Raw genomic sequence first — 19,861 nt, forward strand, 5'->3', positions numbered from 1 at the left:
AGGAGCAGCTCGACTGACGCTTCTAGCTCTGTTTTTGTTAGTTGGATAAACTGGGCCAATTGGGTATTGAATTCGTCAATATCTGATTGACCATTGTACTCCGGGATAGACTTCACTATTTCTATATTTTTCGCGACCAAGTTCTGCACTGTTAATAACTCGTTTAGGTCGTCCGACATTTTTTTTTGCGTTTGAATCAACTCAAAATTAATTTATTTTTTCACTTGACCTATTTTGGGGGAGGCTATTATCTCCTATGAGATATTTTACAGGGTTTCCTGCCGTAGCTTAGCGGTTATAGGCCTAATCACTTTACTTATATGTCTGTATCTCCCTAATAATTAAATTTAAATTACAAAGTTTTATAGCCTAATTAGTTCGCAAGTTTTCCTCCAATTTCCGACCGCGCCATTTGTAGCAATGAAGGTTTTTTTGTGTGGCTATAAAGAAAGTGTGGCTATAAAAGAAAGGGACTGGGTTTAATTGGTAATAAATATTGACCGCGTCGAAGGTAATATTATGCTCAAAGGCCGTGAACTTACACCTTATAAGTTCTCCGACAGGGCCGCTTATAGCGCTAAAGATTGTGCCAACAAGCCTCGCGCCACAACAATGGGGAGTGAAGTAACTTTATGACCACACTACTCACAATTATCGAGAGAAAATAAAACATGTAGATGTACAAATGTGACCTCTTTTCCTTGATCTATCTGGATATCAGAGTTCCTGGAAACGTCCATAGAGATTTTGTTAACCATTTACCAGCCACTATTCTGGCTACAGACAAATATAATGGAGTAAACACAGGTAAAAAAGCATTAGATTTATTGAAACTCGCATATTTGGGTGAACAGCAGTAGGCCACTTCAAATGACACTAATGGTGGCCGAGATACAATATGAAAGAATTGCCAAGCTTGAGTGGCGAAAAATTCTATCTGAATGGTCCTGATTCGAATTTACGAATATTTTCCAAAAAGCACTTTTACCCCACTATCAAACGTAGTTTTTTTGTCCTGCGCTGTGAGAACTGGCTCACAATTGGCTCAAGTGGCCCAAGGATGCGAACCCTTCGTCCAATAAATTGTTTTAAATATATCTGATGATTCAAACGATCACACGGTACTTATCATTTAAACTTCCTTAGAAACATTGTGCATAGCACCTTTTTTATTGCTCACTGTCTTAGCGAAATCCAAAGCTTGGATAGCGCCGTGTTTTTTATGAGGCTAACAGCAGTTTTATTATTTTCTGATTAAGGACATTTAATTTTTTAAACTAGGTTTAACTTAATTATAGGGAGTCGGAATTATCTTTAGAAAGAAGGAACTTTATTTTGGTATTTTAAATACATCGCGTTTTACTCACGGTACAGGATTCGTTGTGATTCTCACTGTTGCTCCACTTCTAAACACAGATTTGGCTTACGATTTGATCTGATCATCCCTGGTACTTATTTTTTAACCGAAGATTCCTTGTTTCATTATTTTAATGTGTGATTCACTGTGATGCCTGTTTTCACATGTCTCCTAGCCGCAGATCTCGTTGCGCTTCATTTTGTTCATCATCACCAGTCGTTTTCATGCGTTTTGCTTTAGCTATATGGATTCATTCAAAAACATGTGTAATTTTGCATGACGTGATTGATACCAGTCAAATTTTTTTCCAGTTTTTCCCCAGTGGTGATATTTTTACTTAATTACGTTGTTACATAAATCAATAACAGCCAGACATGTTCCATCGCCTATTCTCTCTGAAAAATCTTTCTTGTTCCTTTCCTTTTTCTTTAGATGTTCAGAGTCATTTATCATATTGTTTAATTTTGCATGCGTCATAGATACTATAAATGATACAATCACCACTGGAAAAAATAACGTAATTTTTACTCTTTAAATGTGACGTCCCTCACATGATTTTTCCAAAATTAAGGCTCTAAAAATTTTTTAAACTCGTGACCTATCTAAATAGTTTTTTCAGGCCAGAAACTCCCAGAGTGTCAATGTTTATATTTCGTTGACTGTTGGCTCTTTGTTAGTTAACAATTCTCTTTCGAGAGCAAACAGACAATTGGAATAGTGGCATAATTTGATATGGGGCAGGGCAGGGCAACTGCCTATCAGTTTACTACCCACCCCCACAACCGAAATTTAGTTTCTGCCAAAAAATTTGCCAAAACTAAGATAAGCCTGCATAATTCAAGCATCCAGAGAAACAGGTCAGTATTCTTTAGTATAGCTTTGCCCTTATGGTTCTATATGGCTTATTTTTCCCTTTTCACTATCATTTCCACTTGATTTGGAAAAACTGGCTCCAACTCCCCCCCCCCAGAATTTTGATGAAATTAGGCCACTGAATTCGAACTGCGAAAACAAACCTTAGAGCACCGATCTACTCTTTTCTTTTAACCCAAAGAGAAGATCACGAAGCCCTTATATTGTATCTCTGAAATCACTAGATAACCTCTGGGCCTAACTAAGCTAATGAGAATCAGTACAATAACGTAAACTGAAGTAATTTACGTCTTACGTATTATTTATTTTTTGCCCAGGCTAGAAAGGTAGGCATGTTGTAATCTTTTGCAACTGGAATTTGACAAGGATTCCTGGTCAGTGTAAACATAAGCTAAGTCTAAGATACAGGCTGAATTGATACAAAAACGTGCCAAGTGCTGATTCGATAAAAAGAAGAAGAAAAAAACAAAAAAAAAACAAACAAGCTATGCTCTGACTGAGTGTAAAACAAGACAAGTCTTGACTTGGGTATACGAGCTAAGTCTTGGATCGGTGCAACAGTGAGCTATGGCCACGTTTCAGACTAACTCGCTGCAAAAGTGAGCTAGCTCCCGAGTCGGTGAAAAAGAAGCTTTCTCAATCCGGTATAAAACGAGATAAATCCAAACTGCGAACTGACTCGGTGGAAAAACTCAAGATGTCCTAATTTGGCCCAAAAACAAGCTAAGTCCACACTCGGTGCAATAACCAGCTAAGTGGTTATTGCACCGCTAGTGGTGCAATAGCCAACTTGGAGAAGCAAAACTTGCGAAGAATATGAACTATTTGAATATGAAAACGCTTATAAAGCGGTTTAACTTTGAAAATATCAATTTTTGAGAAAAATTGACAAAAAACGACCTCATAAATTGACCCAGTTTATGCTTTTGTAATTTTGCCCTAATCTGATTTCATAACTCACTATCCATTAGTTTCTGATTCTTCTTCCAAACACCAGTCAATATTTATATGTCCCAGAAAGTTATCAAACATTCCTCTCATCTTTAGCGCAGTCTTTAAAAAGCGCAGGGACATCCTGAATAGTCTGTCTCTATACGTCTACAGTTGTACCTACGTCTGGCTAATGCATGCATTTTGGAGACCTTCGTACCCTAATTATAGACTATCAATAGGCAGCATATATATATAGTAAAGAACGATGTGTCTTACATGTATAATTTGTTACCCCTTTGTTAATTCGTATTAAAAAAAGGAGAATGGCCTAATAAATATTAGGAGGGACCTTGTTCTTTAGAAAATTGAAAAGCTTCAGTGCAATTTTTAAGGGGCCAAAAGGGATCCAGAAATCCCTGCAATCCCACATGGAATCGGATCAGTCTTGACGCTGAACTTTTACTTTTTGTTCCTGTTATTTAAGAATGACTCCTAAAAAACAAGAGCCGTTTAATTGGAAAATTAAGCTTTTTTAAAAGTTCTGAAAAAACTCTAGCGTGAAAAGCGAGATATTGAGGAGGGGACAACCCCCCTCATATACGTAATAGTTTCTGTTCGTTTTAAGTCTTAATGTCGCTCCTTGGTTTCAGTTGAAACAACTTGCTTTTTTTATATAATTTCTGATTATTTTTTAAATAATGCCGGGATATCCAGCTCCACTCCATGGAAAATTCTCTTCCCCCACAAAAAATTCCTCCATGGAAAGATCCTCCCACTTATCCCCCCCCCCCACCCCCGAAAAATATCAGTATACTTCCCAATAGCCAATACTATATGTAAACAATGGGCAAAGTTGAAAGCTTGCAGCTCTTCCCCTGGGAGATGGGGGTTTAAATCATCCTCAAAGAAAGTTATTAGATCTTTCGACTATGCTTAACCAAATGGCTATCAAAAAAATTTGATCGGACGACTTTGGGAAAAAGGGGCACGGGAGGGGGCTAGCTGCCTTCCAGTACTTTTGGTCACTTAAAAAGGGCACTAGAACTTTTGATTTCAGATCAAACGAGCCCACTCCCAATCTTTTAGGATCACTGGTTCGTTACGATCACCCCTAAAAAAAAGAAAGTAAAAAATAAAAACAAACATGCATCCGTGATCTTACTTCTGGCAAAAAATGTAAAATTCCATATTTTTGTATATAGGAGCTTGAACCTCTACAGTAGGCTTCTCTGATATGCTGAACGAGGGTGGGATTTTCATTAAGATCACTTGATTTTTGGGGGTGTTTCCGCCATTTTTCAAAAATCAAGGTAGTTTTCTTAGGCTCGTAACTTTTGATAGGTAACATTAAACTTCATAAATTTTATATGTTTCGAATAAGCATCACAATTCGATTCTTTTGATGTATCCATTTGTATCAAGACTCTGTTTCTTAGAGTTTCGGTTACTATTGAGCCGCATCAGTCCTCACTTACAGTTTGTTATCACGAACTGTTTGATACCTATGAAAAAAAAAACTTAAACCTGGGTAGCATATTTCGGCTCTGGTTAGATCAAGAGCTAAGTTTTGCACAACAAAATGGCAACAATATACACTATATGCAAATGGCGACAATACGCATTTTATGGCATGATCTCTTTTATTACTTAAAATGCATGATCTCTTTTATTACTTATGCACTATATGCAAAACAACAATATGACAATATGAAAAGCGGTGATCAAAATGGCGACAATATGCCCTTTATGGCATGATCTCATTCAGTACTTTTGTACTATATGCAAATCGAAAATATGCAAAATGGTGACAAAATGGCAACAATATGCATTTTATAGCATGATCTCTTTTATTAGTTAAAATGCATGATCTCTTTTATTAGTAATGCACTATATGCAAAACGACTATGTGACAATATGCAAAATGGTGACAATATGCATTCTATCCCATGATCTCTTTTATTACTTAAAATGCATGATTTCTTTTATTAGTTATGCACTATATGCAAAATGACAATATTCAAAATGGTGACAATAAGCATTTTATGGCATGATCTCTTTTATTACTTAAAATGCATGATCTCTTTTATTAGTTATGCACTATATGCAAAACGACAATATGCAAAATGGTGACAATAAGCATTTTATGGCATGATCTCTTTTATTACTTAAAATGCATGATCTCTTTTATTACTTATGCACTATATGGAAAACAACAATATGACAATACGAAAAATGGTGACCAAATGGCGACAATATGCCCTTTGTGGCATGATCTCTTTTATGACTTAAAATGATTGATCTCTTTCATTACTTTTGTACTATATGCAAAACGACAATATCCAAAATTGTGACAAAATGGCAACAATATGTATTTTATAGCATGATCTCTTTTATTAGTTATGCGCTATATGTAAAACGACAATATGCAAAATGGTGACAATATGCATTTGATGCCATAATCTCTTTTATTACTTAAAATGCATGATCTCTTTTATTAGTTATGCACTATATGCAAAACGACAATATGCAAAATGGTGACAATATGCACTTTATGGCATGATCTCTTTGATTACTTAAAAACATAGAAAAAATAAACACGCATTCGTCAACCACTTTTTCGAAAACAATAAAAATTTCGTTCTTTCGATATAAAGACTTGAAACCTCGACAAATTTTCTGACAAGGGTAGGTAAAAGAAGGCTAGAGCTATTATTGAGCTGTGAGATGATTTGATGTATCCATATGTTCCTCCCTCCGTCCCTATCCCCTTAAGAGATACCCTGCTTCTGTTGCTTCACAGTGGGGTTATGGTGAACCTTCCACGAGTTCAACCTAGCTAGAACCGTGACTGCAAACAATGTTGCAGGGCGACCTTGAGGAATGATACCCCACAAGGACATTCTGGCCCAGTAAACAACACATTACTGCACTGGATTTTGATTAATGGATTCCACTGGCTTTTGCTTGTTTTGACAGGACAAGTAGAAGCTTTTTAGCAACAGTGTTTATTATAGTTGCGTGTTCAGTGTAGTAAAATATTTGCAGGCATGAATATATTGTGAGTGAGAGGCAATAGGCCTGGAATTACTAGTACACGACTTTGACTGTTTGTTGATGAAAGTGCATGGCCGAATGCTGAAAATCACGTAGTGACCAAGATAGGCCCAGATTTGCACAAAGCCTCCACTGAACTGATGGTCCTGAGGACATCTTTCTGTCCGGTGGTTAGCCAGCTTAAGCGCTTTGGTAGACTTGAGGAGTTAGTAGTCACTGAATTGTAATGAAGCCACAACAATTTCAATGATCTAAGTAATATGAAAATTGGGATATGAAACGTTAAGACGTTGAAAGACAACTATCACATCGATACTTTGACTGACAAATTAAGACGTTTTGCACTGAAAGCGTTAGGAATTTCGGAAACTTAGCTCCCAGTATTGCGAAACGCGAAATTAGGTGGTAAAAATGTATCTATTCATGTGGAAAAGAAATGGAATAATAGAATTCTACTTACTCAATTAATGACAAAAAAAAAAAAAAATGCAAGGTGACAGTGATAGTGGTATATACTCGCGCAGAACCGCCTTCATGCCGGGATTGGTACTAATAGGGATAGGTGGTATCCTAACTTCGTTAAGTTTTGAACAGGGAAGAAAAATGGCAAGGGTAATGCTAAAATTTATAGGTACAATAGTCTACTTATAAGCCATACAGTATTTGGTCATAAATAGCCGATACGTTAGCACGGTATAGACATGACAGTAAAATGATCAAACCTTATTGATCATATTATCAATGACTGACTGGAAGACCACTTCTGATGTTTGAGGTAATTTATCTACTTTATTTCCTTTTTTTTTTAATAGAAGGGGTTTTCCGCGCCTTAATTGAAGTATTTCAATACAATCACTGAACTGTCATGAAACGTGAGCTTGCAAAAAAACAAAAAACAAAAAAAACAACAACAACAACAACAAAACAACATATATCTGACATTAAACATAAGTGTAGCTGTGTGGACCTAGGATTGTGGACATTTTCAGCCAATTAACTCAGTTTAAAGTGTATCTTATTTCATTTGTAGGTTGATTTTTAACTCCTAGACAAGTGATTGCACACAAGCCTTGCAGACAACCTCTGTCCTTCGGGGACTCCTGGTGTCGACGCCGGGTGTCGCTGGTTTGGGACTAGGGTCATCAGCGTGACTCTGTAAGCTCAGCCAGAGTCGATCGGCTCTAGATGAGTGCCTGGAAAAATCTGGGGAAAGAAGACAGGAGCGGCTGATAATTTGCCCCAAGGCATACATAACGATCCCTTAGGCAGAGAATCAGAAGATTGGCATCTGCACTACACGTACTCATCCTTTTTTTTAACTACAAGTGGGGTATGGCTTTTCAGTTGGGGAATAGGGTCAATTGAATCGTTGATATTGATAATAACATTTAGAAATAACAACCATCTTTCACAACAAACAAAGAAGTGAAGCGAATATCTGTAAAAGCGGTCGAGGAGCGATAAGATGGACAGTGAAAAGCTAAATTCTACTCAATATGTTTATTCATTACAACACATTATAGCCTACATACTACCATGGATTACAAGAGTTAAAAGTAATTATTTAGAGATATTCTTCGAAACTGTCTCTATCCTGGTATAAATTTTTAATATTGTTACTTCCTTTTGTCCATAAACACGGTGTAAGATTACGTAGCTGCCTATATAGATTGACAATAAAAATAGCATATTTATACAGATATAATAAAGCCCATATAATATAACGAAAGCGCTGACTTCTTATACAACAGAACAAAACTATTCCAAGAAACTAATAAACAAAACGATCGTAGGTACGCTTATAGGGGGACCTTAGCAACTGAATTACTGAACTTGTACAACACTGAATATTTGAATCACTTATAATCTTGCTCAATGAGTTTGGCAATGGTGTTCAACTGAATATTTGAAGTTCCTTCGTAGATGGCTCCAATCTTACAGTCTCTGTAATACTTTTCTATGGGATAGTCTTTGGTGAAGCCAACACCTCCCATCCATTCAACACATTTTGTTGTGGTTGCAGCAGCCACCTCTGAAAAATATGAGTAAAAAACATGGTAATTTTCCATAAAAATATGGTAAAGGTAACTACAGCTATCGATGGTTGCAGCTACCACCTCTGAAAAATATTAGTAAAAAACATGGTAATTTACCTTTACAAATATACTTACTTCTTACTTAGGTCCTCCTACGCCTGGGGGCGCATAAGGCAGCAACAGTGTTTCGCCACGACGACCTGTCCTGAGCCTTCAAAAACAAATATGTACAAATATATGTACAAATATGGTAATGGTAACTCCACCTATTGATTTAACATACTTTGATATGGTTGCAACTACCACCTTTGAAAAATATGAGTAAAAAACATGGTAATTTATCATAAAAATATGGTAAAGGTAACTCCACCTATCGATTTGACATACTTTGTTATGGTTGCAGCCACCGCCTCTGAAAAATATTAGTAAAAAACATGGTAATTTACCATTAAAATATGGTAAAGGTAACTCCACCTATCGATTTAACATACTTTGTAATGGTTGCAGCTACCACCTCTGAAAAATATTAGTTAAAAACATGGTAATTTACCATAAAAATACGGTAAAGGGCAATTCCATCAATCCATTTAACACATTTTGTTATGGTTGTAGCTACTACCTCTGAAAAATATTAGTACAACACATGATAATTTACCATAAAAATATGGTAAAGGGCAATTCCACCTATCCATTTTGTTGTGGTTGCAGCTACAACCTCTGAAAAATATTAGAAAAAAACATGGTAATTTACCATAAAAATACGGTAAAGGGCAATTCCACCTATCATTTTCCATAAAAATATGGTAAAGGTAACTCCACCTATCGTATTAACATACTTTGTTATGGTTGCAGCTACCACCTCTGAAAAATATTAATAAAAAACCTGGTAATTTACCATAAAAACACGGTAAAGGGCAATTCCACCTATCCATTTTGTTGTGGTTGCAGCTACAACCTCTGAAACATATTAGAAAAAAACATGGTAATTTACCATAAAAATAAGGTAAAGGGCAATTCCACCTATCGATTCAATACACTTTGTTATGGTTGCAGCTACCACCTCTGAAAAATATGAGTGAAAAACATGGTTATTTCCCATAAAAATATGGTAAAGGTAACTCCACCTACCGATTTAACATACTTTGTTATGGTTGCAGGTACCACCTCTGAAAAATACTAATAAAAAACCTGGTAATTTACCATAAAAACACGGTAAAGGGCAATTCCACCTATCCATTTAACACATTTTGTTATGGTTGTAGCTACCACCTCTAAAAATATTAGTAAAAAATACGGTAACTTAACATAAAATATAGTAAAGGCAACTCCTTCTATCGATTTAACACATTTTCTTATGGTTGCAGTTACCACCTCCAAAAAATATTAGTAAAAATACGGTAATTTACCATACAAATATGGTAAAGGCAACCCCTCCAAACCATTCTGTTGTGGCTACGGCAGCCACCAGTAAATGATACAATTCGTTCATCAAATTTAGATAATAAAACCGATGCATCTGGGAGTTCTGCTTTAGACATGGCACTGGTCCCAAAACCAAAACGCATTATATGCAATAAATAGATTTTGACAAAATGTAATTTTGAAATTACGCGGCAACATTGAAAATGATAGTAAATGGTACATTTTCGACAAAGAAGGAGAATAAAGGAGAAATCATAGGCAGCGCAATAGCGCTGCCTAAGTAAAGAACGATGTTAACACAATGTATTATTTATTTCTTTTAGACCAGGGCACTTCGTATCGAAGGCGTTTTCGTAGAAACTTCGAAAAGGGCTCATTTGATTGGAAATTGGAAGGGCTTGTGGCCATTTTAAATGCCGAAAGTGATTGAAAGGCAACTAACACCTCTTCCAAGCCCACTATTTCCCCAAACACATCCTATCAAAATTTTGAGATAGCCATTTTGTTCAACGTGGTTGAAAGATATGGAAATTATGTTTATGAGAAGGACACTCCTCAAACGAGCCTTCTAAAGTTAAACAGCCATCCCTTCCATATAAACCTTAAACACTCCCTCGGCATAACTTACAACCCTTGCCCCTAATCTCTGGGGTTTGCTTCAATCCCAAAAGCTTTGTTATATGATATTTAGACTATTTTGAATAGATGGGCTATCTAAAAATTTCTATTAGGTACATTTCGGGACAATACGACTTATTTGTGTGTGTGTGTGTGTGTGTGGGGGGGGGGGGGTGATAGCTGCCCTCCGATGACTTTGCCCCTTAAAAAGAGCACTAGAGTGTCTGATTACCAATCCAATGAGCCCCCTCCGAAGTTGATACGATTTTTATATAAAAACCTTATATGCCCCCAGGGCATAACTTACAACCCTTATCCTAAGGGCTTTGGGGGGGGGGGGGGGTTCATCCCCAAAGACCAAAGTCCGAGAACTTTCAACTACGTTGAAAAAATGTGTATCTCAAAATTTTGATTGGATGTGTTTTGGAAAAGGGTGGGCGTGAGGGGGGGATTAGTTACCCTTAAATCAACTTTTGGTGTTGCAATCGGTACTTGTTTTATAAATTTTCGATTGAAAAGACCTTTTCTGAAGTTTATCTAACAACCTTTTCTATAAAAAACCTTTTCTTCCCCCTGCTCCTAATTTACAATCCTTGTACTAAGGGCTGTGGGGGGGGGGGAGCCGGTCATCCTCGAAGACCTAATTTCCAGAACTTTCAACTACTTTGAACAAAAAGACTATCTCAAAATTTTGATTGGATGTGTTTGGGGTAATACTGGGCGTGAGAGGGGTTAGTTGCCCTCCAATCACTTTCGACTATTTAAAAGGGCACTAGCCCTTTCAATTTCCAATTGAATGAGCCCTTTTTGAACTTTCTGCAACAACACTATCTATAAAAACCTTACATGACCCCAGGGCATAACTTACAACCCTTGCGCTGAGGAGTGTGAGGGGGTTCTCTTCCTCAAAGACATAATTTCCAGAACTTTCAACTACATTGAACAAGGCTATCTCAAAATTTTGATTGGATGTGTTTGGGGAATTGGTGGGCGTGAGAGGAGGGTTAGTTGCCCTCCAATCTCTTTTGACTATTAAAAGGGCACTAGATATTTCAATTTCCAATCGATTGAGCTCATTTTGAAGTTTCTACGACAACGCTTTCTATAAAAACCTTATATGCCCCAGGGCATAACTTACAACCCTTGTCCTGAGGGCTGTAGGGGGTTCGTCATCCTCAAAGACCTAATTTCAAGAACTTGAAACTACTTTGAACAAAATGGCTATCTCAAAATTTTGATTGGATGTGTTTGGGGAAATGGTGGGCGTTAGAGGGGGATTAGTTGCCCTCCAATCACTTTCGGCTATTAAAAAGGACACTAGCCTTTTCAATTTCCAATCGAATGAGCCCTTTTTGAAGTTTCTACAACAACACTTTCTATAAAAAACTTACCTTGCCCTGAAGGGTGTGTGTGGGGGGGGGGGGGGGTTGTCATCCTAAAAGAAATAATTTCCAGAGCTTTTAACTACGTTGAAAAAAATGACTGTCTGAAAATTTAGATTGGACGTGTTTGGGAAAATGGTGGGAGTGAGAGGGAAGTTAGTTGCCCTCCAATCACTTTCTATTATTACAGTGGGCACTACCCCTTTCAATTTCCAATTGAATGAGCCCTTTTTGAAGTTTCTACGACGACGCTATCTATAAAAACCTTATATGCCCCCCGAGAGCATAACACAACCCTTACCTTAAGGGGTGTTGGAGGTTTGTTATCCTCAAAGACATAATTTCCAGAACTTTCAACTACGTTGAACAAAATGTATATCTCAAAATTTTGATTGGATGTGTTGACAACACTTTTCTATAAAAACCTTATATTCCCCCAGGGCATATAAATAAGGGCTCATTCGATTGGAAATTGAAATAGCTAGTGCCGTTTTTAATAATCAAAAGTGCTAGAAGGGCAACTAATCCCCCTCTCACGCCCACTATTTCCCTAAACACATCCAATCAAAATTTCGAGATAACCACTTTGTTCAACGTAGTTAAAAGTTCTGGAAATTATGTCTTTGAGGGTGACTTACACCCCTCAAGGCAAGGGTTGTAATTTATGCCCCGGGGACATATAAGGTTTCTATAGATAGCGTCGTCGTAGAAACTTAAAAAAATACTCATTCAATTGGAAATTGAAAGGGTTAGTGCCCTTTGCAATAACAGAAAGTGATTGGAGGGCAACTAACACCCCTCTCACGCCCACGATTTCCCCAAACACATCTATGCTTTCTAAGAGCCAGAATATAATTTGTACTCTAAACTCTACTGGAAAAAATTCTTTTAAATGTTTTCATTTTTATAACTTTAGGAAATCAAAAATTAATTAAGATTTTAAGGAATAAATATCAGCATATGTATATTAAACTGACAATGCATTTTTTTAAGTAAATTCATTTGATTTTTTTTCAGTAAAGTGAAAATTATATTCTGGCTTTTAGAAAGCATAGGGATTTAGAGCCCAACTCATTAATTTATGCTTGTTTTGAGTTTGACTCAGTTGTTTATTGTAATTTGTGTTTGTTTTGCGTTTCATTTATTTACTGATATTGATTTGTGGTAGTTGTATGCTTGGTAGATTATTTGATTCTATTTTTGTTCATTTTTGGTTAAATAGAGTTCTTTACTTTTTTTGGAAAAACTTATTTTGTGGGAAAAGTTTTTTAAATTAATCACACAAAAAGTAGAAATCTAGCATACCACAGATACCATCAGTCGCTGCAGCAGGATATACGACAATATATGGTGCATATTATTTAAAATCCATTCTTTGCAAGGAATTCGTTTTGACATTCGATCACCGACGGGCCTTGCTGAGACTTTTAAAGGAAGAATCCAAATACTTAAAAGGTTATATTTTATTGGTATGCTACTGATGACTAAAAATTCTGGAATAAGGACTGGGGGGGGGGGACTACACATATTCCAAAAATCATCCTTAGACAAGGCCTTGTCTAGCAAGGTAGTATATTTTCCAATATTATTTCTAAATTTGTTCGTTCTCCATCTAAAGCATGAATTGGATTACTATCAGTCGACATACTACATTACATTCTACATCTACATCTTTTAACCGTCAAATAAAACGTAACGTATAAACGTATTCATCCCGGAAAGCTAAACACAATAATAATCCTCAAACAAAAAATATTTGATTAAAAAAAAATTCTTGACCCCCTCCCCCCACATCTTTGAGCTATTTTATATAGATGTCTGTATAACATAGGGCTGCACAGATTACGTCAACCCCAAGAGGCATATTTTCTACCCAAAAGGCGGTTAGTTGGTCCCTGATCTATCTCAGCCCTTGATAAGGATACTAAATGAGGAGCGGCCAGAATGATCCCCCTCGCCATCCATTCTATAGAATGAGGCATGATATTCAGACAAAAAAAAAAATATTTAAGTTAAAGTTATTTAACTTAGATAATTTTTTGCTGAATTACCTTAGATTCTAATATTAATACATAATTCCAACTAGATCCTAATAATTTGTTAAGCTCTTAATTTAATCATGTTACTATTACTTTTTTATTTGAAGATTAAATGTCTTCTGTTTCTATTTAGCAGCCAACCGCTCCCCAATAAACAAAAATAATGAATAAATTAACCAGAAAAATAATCAATAAATTAATCATTCATGTTTAATAAACTAATAAGTTTAACCGATCTGGCTTCTCAACTGCTCAAATATCAGTAATTTCAATTGTTTGATGACATAAAATACTTGAAAACCTGTCGACATTCTCATGGGATATAAGCAGCATCCAACTGCAGGGGTGGATCTAGAGCAAAATCATGGGAGAGGCCCAACGTGACAAGGGCACCAATGAGCAAAATCTTGGGGAGGCCAGTGTGACAAAGGTGCCAATAATTGATCGAATTGACAAATTTATCCTTAAAAAAGAGTAAAAAAGAAGAAAAAAACAGGATAAGAGGGTGCCAGAAAAAAATTTGGTAGGGGACCCAGGGTCCCACCGGTTCCGCCGGTGTCCAACTGCTTGTATTCAGTGAGTTAATTTTTCACATATTCTTCACAATTTCAAACTTTCAAATTTATGTATTTTTTCTTTTCGATAAAAGTCAATATATATACAGATGTCTAGGTGGAATACAAAATGTATAATTATAACAAAGTTCTACCTGAGCTATAATATTTCGCCATAGCAGCTTCCTTGATGAACGGAAGACCAGCTTCTTTGAGCCGAGCAGCGTTGTAAGTTAGTAGCCGTGCTGCTTCAATTTGTGTTCGAATCAGGGAGATTTGATGTTGCATACCCTAAAAACAAGAAACTTAACCATAGGTAAAAAGGAGATGTAATACTTTCAATGTCGTAATGTAAAAATGAAAATAGCTTACATCAGTACCTCTTTCGTGGAGTTAGTGACAATTATCATGTGTTGGTGACACTTGCTGTGCTTCTCTGATTAACGTTTAATATTTCCTGGACGAACCCAATACTACAGCCTGCAGGGTTGCCACCAAAGAAATTTCGAAACAATTTGAGAGGTTCAGAAAAGTGATCTTTCTGAGGACAGAATTATTTTGTCTTTACTCAGGAGATTACTATATAATAAAAAAGAACTATCATTATCATAGTGATTAGAGAGTGGAAGATTTCAGGCTTCAGGCTTTAGCAGAGCTGCTGGCTTCTTCAGCCAGCAAAAGACACAAGGATGGAGCAAAATGAATTTCAGGAAATTCAACTGTTATTAAGTTTCTAATAGAAAAAAAACGGTAGTAATAGAATCAGGACTGCCTCAAAATTGGATTTTCTACAAAAAGCCACAAATTTGGCCAGTTTAGGGAAACGAAAAAAAAAATTCCCATTTTACTCTATATAGACAAGTACACCGATTCAAATTGACCAAAAATCTGTTTTTTATAGAGTGAGAAAGAGAGAGCAAAAGAGAGAGAGAGAGAGAGAGAGAGAGAGAGAGAGAGAGAGAGAGAGAGAGAGAGAGAGAGAAAGAGAGAAATTTAAGTTATTAGTGAGTGGTCCTTAGTAATTAAATGTTAACCATTAAAAATCAGTAAAATCTCAGTTCTGTCCCCGAGTAACAGACTAATTTGTTAAGTATAAAGTTATACAAAGCCTGACGTTAAGCTTAAAAACGAAAAGGAGAAACGCAAATGCACAATTTATATTGAAATTACATACACAAAACAAGTTTTTTCAGCTGAAAGTAAGGAGCAACGTTAATACTTAGAACGAACAGAAATTATTCCGTATATAAGGAGGGCTGCCCCTTCCTCTACCCTTGCTCTTTACGCTAAAATCTTGAAGATCTTTAAAAATACTTCTCATTCAAATTTAACGGCCCTTGTACTTGAGGAGTCTTTCTTAAAAAATTATGATAAACAGACTAACTTAAGCATAAAGAGAGAGGGTGTAGGAAAGGGCAACCTCCCCATATACGGAATAATTTCTGTTCATTTTAAGTTGAATGTCACTCCTTATACTTTCAGCAAAAAAAAAAATGTTTTTTATTTAATTCCTGAACATTTTTCAAATCATACCAGGAAACATATCAGGAAATCCCCTTCCCTCTCCCCGTGTAAAAATTTTCCCTTGGACACTTTCCTCCCCACAGAAAATTCTCCCCGTGAAAAATCTCCCTCACCGCAGAAAGTTCCACCCAAAACTTTTACACAACAAATACTATATATGAACGGTGGGAAAATTGCGCAACTTACAGCCAGTTCCTCAGGAACTATGGGGGGTTATGTCATCCACAAACGGATAGTTATTGGACCTTTCATCTATGTTGAATCAAATGGCTATCTAAAAATTTTGGTCAAATATCTTTAGGTAAAAAATTGACGAGGGAAGGGGCTAGTTGCCCTCTAAACATTTTGGTCAATTAAAAGGGACACTAGAACTTTTGATTTCCGTTCGAATAAGCCCTCTCCCGGTCTTCTAGGATCGTTGGCTTGATACGACTACCCCTGGAGAAAACAAAGAACAATTAAAGACGCATCTTTCTTTCTTCCAGCAAAAAAATACAAAATTTCACATTTTTGTAGATAGGTGCTTGAATCCTCTACAGGAGGGTTCTCTGATTCGCTGAATCTAACGGTGCAATTTCCATGAATATATTTTAGCTTTTAAGGCCCCCTCCGGTTTTTCCAAAATCAGGCAATGTTTCTCAGGCTTGAAGCCTTTGAAGGGCAACATCAAAATTAATAAATCTTATACATATTTGACATCAGCATAAAAAGTCAATTGTTTTAATGCATCTATTGTTATCAAAATTCCGTGTTTTAGAGTTTCAGTTATTATTGGGCCGAGTAGCTCCTTACTACCACGAACTGTTTGATACAGCCAATATCGGAATTTGATGTTACAGCTTAACATTTATGCCAAGAAAAACACTTCAAAGCCAATTCGGTTATTGAGTGTATTTTCGATACTTTTAAATAAATCATTTTGAAAATTTATATTTTGGAATACCAAATACATATACTTTGCTTATAATTTATACAATTTTGAATTGATTAAAGCAGACTAAAATTTTCATACCTGGAAATCAAAAATCCTTTTGCCGAACTGTTTCCTTTCAAGGACATATCGTATTGTTTGGTCAAAACAGCCTTGAGCTAGACCAATCATTTGGGATGCAATTCCAATTCGACCCTCATTTAGCGTAGAGATGGCATATTTGTACCCAACTCCAAATTGACCAAGGATATCAGACTCGTGAACCTAAAATTATAACTACATCTTAAAACATCTTAAACTATAACTACAGCTTAAACATATGCTTAAAACATCTTAAACTATAACTACAGCTTAAAATATATGCTTAAGACATTTTCAACTATAACTACAGCTTAAACATACGCTTAAAACATCTTAAACTATACCTAAAGCTTAAACATATGCTTAAAACATAAACTAGAACTACAGTTTAAAACATACGCTTAAAACATCTTAAACTGTAACTACAGCTTAGACATACGCTTAAAACATCTTAAACTAGAACTACAGCTTAAAACATATCCTTAAAACATCTTAAACTTTAACTAAAGCTTAAACATACACTTAAAACATCTTAAACTATAACTACAGCTTAAAATATATGCTTACAACATCTTAAACTATAACTACAGTTTAAAACATCTTAAACTAGCATTGCAGCTTAAAAATACGCATAAAAAATCTTAAACTAGAACTACAGATTAAAACATACGCTAACAAAGAGAACTTGTAAGCCTAATTCGGCAAACAATGAAGAAAAAGTGTTCAATCCATAGCTTTTAAGAAATAATCGAATCAATCAAAAAAGTTGAGCTAGCCAAAATTGTTAGTGCTATTAAAATTCACCCAAGTTAGTTTAACTGAAGATGATTTCCTACGAGCAAAAGCAAAAGCAAAAGCAAAAAAAAAAAAAAAAAAAAAAAAAAAGCAAAAGCTTCTATTTTGTTATACAATCAGTAATTTTTAAAATTTAATCTTGCTTTTATTAAAGGGATGACTCAGTATTATATTGTTTCAATTGTTGTTTTTATAGCAAATTTTGGTAATAGTATTTTTTTTTATTCCAAACGTTGATTTGTCAGGATAGTTATTTTTAATCTAATAAGTTTCATTCAGCTTCTTTCTTATATATTTTGTACGAGAAGACACATTTGTTGTAAAAACTGCATCTTATTTTACTACTATCAAGACGAACTTATAAAAAGCAGGTAAAAAGCAGGGCAACGGGGCGGATCCAGGATTTTTTTAGGGGGGCGCAAAATAGGTTGATCCAATAAACTTGCGTAAGGAACAAGATTAATTAATACAAACTTGCGTTAATTAAGTAAATTACACTACTTTAGACTATGTTAGGTGGGCGCGCCCCTCACCCCTCCCCTGGATCCGCCACTGTATGGGCATTAGCTTTTAAATGGGCTCTAAAAAGCTCTCTACGATGCTGCAGTGCCCCACTAACGGAGCAAAAAAAAGAAAAAAAAGGCATATCAATGCTACCTAAGCTGAAACATTATTTCACAGGTTTTTAAAGAGGAAGGGGGGATAATAAAAATTACAAGGGTGGTCATTCGGATTCACCTTAATGACCCCTCCACCCCTCCCTTGTCCAAAGGCATAGCATTTTCTTTAACACCCTTGTTCCCACCCTACTGCTTAAATCCAAACCTCATCTTCATATGCATAGACAATAACTCCTCCCCTCCAACCGCCATAAGATACAACTATTTTCGGCAAAAAAATGTTTATACTGATCAAACAGTTCGTGGTAACGAACTGTTTAAGGAGCGAACCGGCTCAATAGTAATCGAAACTATAAAAAACGGAATTTGAATACTAATAGATAAATCAAAGTAATCAGATTTTTATGCTAATTTCAAATATACAAGTTTCATCAAGTTTAGTCCTACCCAACAAAAGTTACGAGCCTGAGAAGATTTGCCTTATTTTCAAAAAAAGGGGGAAACACCCCCTAAAAGTCATAGAGTTTTAATGAAAATCAAACAATGAGATTCAGCGTATCAGAGAACTCTACTGTAGAGGTTTCAAGCTCCTTTCGGCAAAAATGTGGAATTTTTGTATATTTTTTGCCAGAAGAAAGATTACGGATGCGTGTTTACTTGTTTTTTTCCCCTCAGGGGTTATCGTATCGACCCAGTGGTCCTAGAATATCGCGAGAGGGCTCATTCGAACGGAAATTAAAAGTTCTAGTGCCCTTTTTAAGTGACCATAAAAAATTGGAGGACAACTAGGCCCCCTCCCATATTAATTTTTTTCCCAAAGTCACCGGATCAAAATTTTGAGTTAGCCACTTTGTTCAGTATAGTAAAAAAAAATTTACTAACTTTGTCTTTGAGGATGACTTAAGTTACGTGGTTACGTAATGGGTACGTTAATGAGAAGGTTATGTGGGAGTATCTTTCCATGGAGGAATTTAACATGGGGGAAGAGAATTTTCCATGAAGGGAGCGCCAGATTTCCCAGCATTATTTAAAAAAGAACAGAAATTAAATAAAAAAAAACAAGTTTTTTCATCTCAAAGTAAGGAGCAGCATTAAAACTCAAAATGAACAGAAACTATTACGTATATGAGGGGGTTCGCCCCCTCGTTAATACCTAGTTCTTTAATAATTTCTGTTCGTTTTAAGTTTTAATATTGCTCCTTACTTTCAGCAGAAAACACTTGTTTTTTTTATTTAATTATTTAAAGGAATGCTCTTTTAATTGCGGATGGACATGGTCTTTAAAATTTAGGACCTAAAATTCAACTAGAGGGATCGAGGTGCCTAGCTCCTATCCAAAAATGGGAAACTTTGCGTCATAAAATAATAATTTAGCAATCTTTGGACAGTTAAAAACATCAGCCCCTTTTATTTGTACCTTTTCCTTAAGTTTTTCACATTGACGCACAGGACACACGCCGGAGTTTATTTAGGAGTAGGTGCGAGTGACCTGCAATTTATACCCGCTGAGAGATACAGTTCATAAAACTTGGGACGTTAGATTTATCTATCCAACGAGACATACCCTCAGAAATCTAAAAGAGGGAATGTAAGTTAACTTTCCAAAATTATTGTAGAAGCCATAGTCGCACATACAATTCGC

At 35.9% G+C, this 19,861-nt stretch overlaps 1 protein-coding gene across 1 annotated transcript in view; it reads right to left on the reverse strand.

The window, feature by feature from the left end:
• Positions 1-7,900: 7,900 nt before the first annotated feature.
• LOC148953303 (short/branched chain specific acyl-CoA dehydrogenase, mitochondrial) overlaps positions 7,901-19,861 on the reverse strand; it is a 45,762-nt gene continuing 33,801 nt past the window's right edge. Inside the window, exons 6-8 of the mRNA XM_089088474.1 lie at positions 16,805-16,987; positions 14,424-14,559; positions 7,901-8,249 (exon numbers count right to left, since the gene is read on the reverse strand). Coding sequence (XP_088944600.1) covers positions 8,074-8,249; positions 14,424-14,559; positions 16,805-16,987 — 495 coding nt within the window. The 3' untranslated portion in view covers positions 7,901-8,073. The remainder of the gene's footprint in view (positions 8,250-14,423; positions 14,560-16,804; positions 16,988-19,861) is intronic.

The sequence above is a fragment of the Artemia sp. Qi Xiang Cuo genome, chromosome 4, assembly GCF_049724085.1.
Source record: "Artemia sp. Qi Xiang Cuo chromosome 4, ASM4972408v1, whole genome shotgun sequence".
In the NCBI taxonomy this organism is placed as follows: Eukaryota; Metazoa; Arthropoda; class Branchiopoda; order Anostraca; family Artemiidae; genus Artemia; species Artemia sp. Qi Xiang Cuo.